Raw genomic sequence first — 7,382 nt, 5'->3', positions numbered from 1 at the left:
CCCCTCCCCAGTGCTCTGGGCAGCAGCACTTGGCTGCTCATTGAGAGCTGTCTGAGCCCCTCCTCCCCCTGGGTTTGGCTCCCTTGGGCTGTACCTGTGTCCCCTCCCCTCCCACCCCACCCAGCCCGGCTGGGGACCCTGCCGAACCCCAATTTGGAGCCGGTTCGAGCCCTTAACCAAACACAAGGGCTGAGTGAAACCTTCCAGGGCAATCTGTGGGTTGGGGAAGAGCTGGAGGTTGAGGTAGGAAGCGTCTGGGCGCTGGGGGAAAGGCTCTGGACCCTTCCCCCCCTCCCTCTCCTGTGCCCAGATTACCTCTGCCACGTCTACGTGCGGAGCGACGGCTGGCTGGCGTGGTGGGTGGCGGACAGCGAGTACCCACAGAGGGTCTGCTTCACGCTGCTGGATAAGGTGAGGGGGCTGGGACAAGCCCTGGAGGTGCCAGTGGGGCTGTACTGGGCAGCTCTGGGGAGCTCTGGGGAGTTCTGGGGAGCTCTGGGCAGCTCTGGGCAGTTCTGGGGAGCTCTGGGGAGTTCTGGGCAGCTCTGGGGAGCTCTGGGCAGTTCTGGGGAGCTCTGGGCAGTTCTGGGGAGCTCTGGGCAGTTCTGGGGAGCTCTGGGCAGTTCTGGGGAGCTCTGGGCAGTTCTGGGGAGCTCTGGGGAGTTCTGGGCAGTTCTGGGGAGCTCTGGGGAGTTCTGGGCAGCTCTGGGCAGCTCTGGGGAACTCTGGGCAGCTCTTGGGAGCTCTGGCAGCTCTGGGCAGCTCTGGGTAGCTCTTGGGAGCTCTGGGCAGCTCTGGGCAGCTCTGGGGAACTCTGGGCAGCTCTTGGGAGCTCTGGGCAGCTCTGGGCAGCTCTGGGCAGCTCTTGGGAGCTCTGGGCAGCTCTGGGCAGCTCTGGGCAGTTCTGGGGAGCTCTGGGGAGCACTGGGGAGCACTGGGGAGCTCTGGGCAGTTCTGGGGAGCTCTGGGGAGCACTGGAGAGCTCTGGGGAGCACTGGAGAGCTCTGGGGAGCTCTGGGCAGTTCTGGGGAGCTCTGGGCAGTTCTGGGGAGTTCTGGGGAGCTCTGGGCAGCTCTGGGCAGCTCTGGAGAATTCTGGGGAGCTCTGGGCAGCTCTGCTGGTGCTGGTGCGGTGAGACAACCCCCCTCCTGCTCATTAGCTGGGCGTCATCAGCGCTGAGCAGAGCAGGATCTGGCCACCCCAGCCACCCCCAGGCAGTGCCCGTGCCGGGCTGACACCCGCCTTGGGTGCCGCGTGGGGAGCGCTGGGTGCGGCCGCGCTCCCGGCTTTGGGGTGACTCCTCGTGCTGGATTTGGGGTGGTGGGGACAGACACCCCCTCCCCAGCCCGAGCACCAGCCCAGCAGCTCCAGCTCTGCCTCCTGGCCCCTTCAGCAGGGAAGGGGGGGGAGGAGAAGGTGCTGGGAGAGCAGGATGTGGCCCCCCGGGTGCCCCCCGAGCCGCGGGCGCTCAGCGGGCTGCGCCTCGTGCCGCAGGTGCTGGAGGAGTTCTGCCGGCAGGTGAGCGCGGCGGAGTGGCCCTCGGGCAGCCCCGGCACCCTCAGCTACGCGGCGCTGGACGGGCACCTCAGCAGGTACCAGGTACGGCCCCCCCAGCGCCCCCACAGACCCCCCGGTGCCGGCACCGCAGCCCCGGGCCCGGAGGGGTCACTGTGGGTGTCGGACTGGTGTGGGCTGGGATACCGGCGCTGCGGGGGCAGCCACGCTGCTGACGTCACTGGGGGGCGCTGCTGACATCACTGCGGGGCTGCAGCCCCACTGACATCACTGCGGCAGCCCTGCTGACGTCACTGCGGGGCAGCGGTGCTGCTGATGTCACTGCTGGCGGCTCCGCTGACGTCACTGCGGGGCGCTGCAGGGCACTGCTGACGTCACTGCGGGGCCGCGGCGCTTCTGACATCACTGCTGGCAGCGCTGCTGACGTCACTGGGGGGCGGGGGCGCTGCTGACGTCACTGGGGGGTGGGGATGCTGCTGACGTCACTGCCAGTGGTGCTGCTGACGTCACTGTGGGGCCATCACGCTGCTGACATCACTGCGGGGGCGCTGCTGATGTCACTGCCGGGCTGTGGCGCTGCTGACGTCACTGCCAGCGGTGCTGCTGACATCATTGTGGGGCCTCTGCTGACGTCACTGCCAGGCTGCGGCGCTGCTGACGTCACTGCCAGTGGCGCTGCTGACGTCACTGTGCAGCCACTGTGCTGCTGATGTCACTGTGGGGGCGTGGCTGGCGTCACTGCCAGGCCACAGTGTGGCTGACGTCACTGCGGCAGTGCTGCTGATGTCACTGTGGGGCTGCAGCGCTGCTGACGTCACTGCCGGCAGTGCGGCTGACGTCACTGCGGGGCCGCGGCGCTGCTGACGTCACTGCGGCAGTGCGGCTGACGTCACTGTGGGGCTGGGGCGCTGCTGACGTCACTGCGGCAGTGCGGCTGACGTCACTGCGGGGCCGCGGCGCTGCTGACGTCACTGCGGCAGTGCGGCTGACGTCACTGTGGGGCTGCGGCGCTGCTGACGTCACTGTGGCAGTGCTGCTGACGTCACTGTGGGGCCGCGGCGCTGCTGACGTCACTGCGGCAGTGCGGCTGACGTCACTGTGGGGCTGCGGCGCTGCTGACGTCACTGTGGCAGTGCTGCTGACGTCACTGTGGGGCCGCGGCGCTGCTGACGTCACTGCGGCTGACGTCACTGTGGGGCTGCGGCGCTGCTGACGTCACTGGGGGGCCGCGGCGCTGCTGACGTCACTGCGGGGCCGCGGCGCTGCTGACGTCACTGGGGGGCCGCGGCGCTGCTGACGTCACTGCGGGGCCGCGGCGCTGCTGACGTCACTGGGGGGCCGCGGCGCTGCTGACGTCACTGTGGGGCTGCAGCGCTGCTGATGTCACTGCCAGGCCACAGCGCTGCTGACATCACTGCTGGCAGCACTGCTGACATCACTGCGGCGCTGCTGACGTCATATTGTTCCCCCCCCCCAGAACCCCCGCGACGCCGACCCGATGACCAGGGTGCAGGCGGAGCTGGACGAGACCAAAATCATCCTGGTGAGGAGGGTGCGGGGTGGGGCGGGGTGGGGTGGGGTGGGCATCCCCCTCCCCAGAGCCACCCCTGGTGCTGAGGGACCCTCCTGTCCCCTCCCGTGGGGACACCCACCCCCCTCCAACCCCCCCTCTCTTCCCCGCCGGGTGTCACCCCCGCCTTGTGCTGCCGGGACCTTCCCCCGGGGGGCTCCTCTCCCGGCCCCTGGGGGGCTCCTCTCCCGGCCCCTGGGGGGCTCCTCTCCCGGCCCCTGGGCCCTTCCCATCCCCGTCTCCCCCCTCCCGTGGGGCCGGGCCGGGCTCCTCATCCCTGGCTTGGGGACAGGGTGGCACCGCCGGGTGCTGCCTGTGGTGGCAGCAGCGCTTCCCTTCCGGCAGCACAACACCATGGAGTCGCTGCTGGAGCGAGGGGAGAAGCTGGACGACCTGGTCTCCAAATCCGAGGTGCTGGGGGCGCAGTCCAAGGCCTTCTACAAAACCGTGAGTGCTGCTGCTGCCCCTCCCCCGGGGGGCTGGGGTGGGGGGGGGGTGTGTGGGTGCTGGGCAAGGACCCCCCTCCCCACCCTGCTGGGTGCCCACCCGCCAGCTGCTTTGCTCTGCAGCCCCTCGCTCCCTTCCCTGGCCTGGGGTTGCTTTTTGGGGGGGGGGGGGTTTAGAGGGGAGGAGGAGGGGGGGGGGGCATGTTCCTGACCCACTGTGTCCCTGGTTGTGGAGCTGGGATCTGCCCCATGGAGCTTCCATGAGGAGCTGGGAGGGCTGGGACAGCTCTGGGGATACCCAGGGTGATGCTGTGAATGTGACCCCCCCACCCCCCCCCCCTTAATTCCATCCCCTTCCCTTCCCAGGCCCGGAAGCAGAACTCCTGTTGTGCCATCATGTGACGGGGAGCCCGGGTCTCCTGCTCCGGACCCCCAGACCTTCACCCACCCCCCCCTCCTCTTCGTGCCTCAGCCAGGACCCAACCCCACAGCCCAGGGGGGGTTGTGGGGTCTGGGCTGCGCTGCCCGGGGCCGTGGCTGGGGGGCATCCTCAGTGCCCTGGGCTGATGTGACTTCCCCCCTCGTCTCGAGGGGCTGCTGGCACTGTGTGGGGTGAGGGGGGGGGGTTGTGGGGCTGGAGACCCCCCCACACCTTTGCCCTCGCTTTTCCTGAGGGTGGCTCAGACCATGGAGCACCCAGCTGTGCCCCCCCCCCCCAGCCAGCACCTCGGGCTGATGCTGCCAGGGGGGTGAGAGGAGCTGGGGCTGCTTGGGGGGAGCTGGGAATAGGGGGGGGGGGTCTTTTATGTGTCTGTGTCCTCAGAGGTGGGAGGGGAGAAGGGGGGCTTCGGGCTGGTGGGGGTGCTGATCCCCCTCTGAGGCCTTTCCCAGCGCAGGGAAGCTGGAAGCTGCAGCCCCCCCCCCTGCCCAAGGGCTGCACCCCACACACACCCCCCCCCACCCTCCAGAATGGGTGCTGGGGAGGGGGTCGCCCCTGGGCCCCTTCCTTGGTGGGGTGGGAAAGAGCCAAGCTGAGGTGGGCACAGGCCCACCTTGGCCCCTGTGACCCTCTGGCTCTGTGTGTGTGTGTTGGGGGGGTGGGGGGGTCTGCCCCCCATTGTGGTGCCTCCCCCCACCCTCCACCAGCTGCCTGGGTGGGGGGGAGGGAAGCTGGCACAGCGTGGGGTGGCTGGACCCCAACCCCACTGCCAGGGAGGGCTGGGGGGATCCCCTGGCCTTGGAGAGCCCCCTCCCCTGCTCCCACCAGCCCCGGGGGGGTGGTCAGCACCCCTGGGTGCCTCCTCTTCCTCCTCCCGGGGGGGGGTCGCCGTGGTCCCCGGGGTTGGGTGGTGATGGTGTTGTGGTGTCTGTGCTGCCGGTAAAGGTCCCTTTGGCGGTGGTACCCGGCTCTGGCTCTGTGTGTCTTCCTGGGGGGGCAACGGGGGGGCTGGGGGGCATCCCCATGGGCACTCAGGTCTGGACCCCCCATCCCTGCTCCCCCCCCTCCCCATCCCTGCTTCCCCCCTCCCCATCCCTTCTCCCCACCTCCCCATCCCTTCTCCCCTCCCCATCCCTTCTCCCCCTCCCCATCCCTTCTCCCCCTCCCCATCCCTTCTCCCCCCTCCCCATCCCTTCTCCCCCCTCCCCATCCCTTCTCCCCCTCCCCATCCCTTCTCCCCTCCCCATCCCTTCTCCCCCCCTCCATCCCTTCTCCCCCCCTCCATCCCTTCTCCCCCCCTCCATCCCTTCTCCCCCCCCATCCCTTCTCCCCTCCCCATCCCTTCTCCTCCCTTCTCCCCCCCTCCCCATCCCTTCTCCCCCCTCCCCCATCCCTGCTTCCCCCTCCCCATCCCTTCTCCCCCCTCCCATCCCTTCTCCCCCCTCCCCATCCCTTCTCCCCCCCCCCAGCTCTCAGGATCGGGTTTCTTGGTTGTTTTTCCTCATAATTTATTTGCAGTTTTCCCGAGACAAAACCGAACTCAAGAGTCATTGTTACACTTACAAGGCTCAGAAAGAAAAGACAAAGGGCTGGGGGAGGGGGGGGGGGGGGGGGGGAGGCGAGGGGGGGGGGGTTATGCCGGGGAATTTGAGGGAGGGAAAAAGAATTGAGAGAAAAAGGGGGTTTGGGGGGGGGGAGAAGAGAAAAATTTGGCGACGATCCACCAGCATTCATGGGACAGAAACAGCTCAGCTCAGCTCCTCCACAGACAGCGATAGCCCCAGGGTGCTCCCGCGCAGGACATGCAGGAAACCCAGCGCAATTCCCAAAAATAGGATATCCCCCCCCCCACCCCGGCCCTCCCATCCCCATCCCCACCCCCACCCCCCTTCCCAAACCCCCCCCCCCCCAGCTAAAACCAGCCCCAGCATCACACGGCACCTTGGAGAGGGGGAGAGCCCGGGGAGGGCGTGGGAGAGGAGGGGGGTCTTCCCCTGTCCCCAGGGGAAGGGGAGGGGGGGGGGGACATGGTTCTGGGGGGAGTGACAAGGGTGGGGGGGGGTTAGGGTTCTGGGGGGGGGGGGGGATATGGTTCTGGGGGGGGTGACAAGGGTGGGGGGGGGATATGGTTCTGGGGGGGTGACAAGGGTGGGGGGGGTGACATGGTTCTGGGGGGGGTGACAAGGGTGGGGGGGGGATATGGTTGTGGGGGGGCTGACATGGTTCTGGGGGGGGTGACATGGTTCTGGGGGGTGACATGGTTCTAGGGGGGGGACGTGGTTCTGGGGGGGGTGACATGGTTCTGGGGGGGGTGACATGGTTCTAGGGGGGGACGTGGTTCTGGGGGGGGTGACATGGTTCTGGGGGGGGACATGGTTCTAGGGGGTGACATGGTTCTGGGGGGGTGACATGGTTCTGGGGGGGGTTGACATGGTTGGGGGGGGGGGATATGGTTCTGGGGGGGATATGGTTGGGGGGGGTGGGGTGTCTCCCACCCCCCTTCCTCAGCGCTGGTGGGGGGCGGGAGGAGGGGTGGGGGCAGGCGCCCTCAGCCCTGTGCTGGGGGTGGGAGGGGACAGGAGTTGGGGGGGGGGGGGACACAGGGAGGGGGCGGGGACCCCCCCCCCTTCTCCCCGGCGGAGCAGCCTGTGCCCCCTAAGAGACCCGCTCTCTTAGTCTAAAGTGCTTTCGATGCTGCCTCAGTGCTGGCCGGGTCCCCCCCAGCCCCCCACCTTCCCATCCCCCCCCCCCAAACCTCCCAGGGGAGAAACAGGGTGGGTGGGGGGCGTTGGGGGGGGTGGGGGTGCCATCCAGGCCCACCCCCCACCCCAGCATCCCCTCCACCATCCCTGTGGCGCCTTGAGGAGTGGGGTCAGGGAGGGGGGGGGGTGTCTATGTGTCTGTGTTTCTGTATCCATCCCCCCCCTCCCCGCCTCCCACCCCCCCCCCACAATAGCTGGGGACCCCCCCCCCCAAAAGGAGTTAAAAAATAAAGAGTCTCTCTATGTACAGGGCGGGACAGAGCGCAAGCAGAGCCCACAGCACAACACCCACCACCAGCAACAGCGACACGCCACAAGCACAGCCGGGGCTGGGGGGGGGGGGGGAGAGGAGAGGAGAGGGGGGGCCGGGACACCCCCCCACCCCCCCCACCCACCACCATCGCCCCCATCCCTGCGAGACACCCCCAGACCCCAGCCCACCCCCCTTAACCCAGGCAGAGACAGGGATGGGGAGGAGAGGGGGGTTCTGCCTATGGGGGTGGTGTGTCCCCCCCCAGCCCCTCCCTGCCTGTGGCTGAGGTGGGGTGGGTGGGTGGGGGTCAGGGTGGGGGGGTGGGGTTTTTTTTTTCCCCTTTTTGGGTTTTTTTTGCCTTTTTTTCTTGTCGTTGGCATCAGTTTGGCTTTTTTTT

The 7,382-nt window shown here is 68.2% G+C and overlaps 1 protein-coding gene across 1 annotated transcript in view; it reads left to right on the top strand.

The window, feature by feature from the left end:
* YKT6 (YKT6 v-SNARE homolog) overlaps nucleotides 1–4,932 on the top strand; it is a 7,682-nt gene extending 2,750 nt beyond the window's left edge. The window contains exons 3-7 of the mRNA XM_084273912.1: nucleotides 12–411; nucleotides 1,495–1,599; nucleotides 2,993–3,058; nucleotides 3,431–3,532; nucleotides 3,898–4,932. Of these exons, the coding sequence (XP_084130038.1) occupies nucleotides 12–411; nucleotides 1,495–1,599; nucleotides 2,993–3,058; nucleotides 3,431–3,532; nucleotides 3,898–3,933 (709 nt within the window). The 3' untranslated portion in view covers nucleotides 3,934–4,932. The remainder of the gene's footprint in view (nucleotides 1–11; nucleotides 412–1,494; nucleotides 1,600–2,992; nucleotides 3,059–3,430; nucleotides 3,533–3,897) is intronic.
* Nucleotides 4,933–7,382: the final 2,450 nt, after the last annotated feature.

The sequence above is a fragment of the Gallinula chloropus genome, assembly GCF_964237585.1.
Source record: "Gallinula chloropus genome assembly, chromosome: 21".
Taxonomy (NCBI): domain Eukaryota; kingdom Metazoa; phylum Chordata; class Aves; order Gruiformes; family Rallidae; genus Gallinula; species Gallinula chloropus.
The sequence above is the reverse complement of the archived record's forward strand: the minus strand, read 5'-3'. Positions and strand labels throughout refer to the sequence as shown.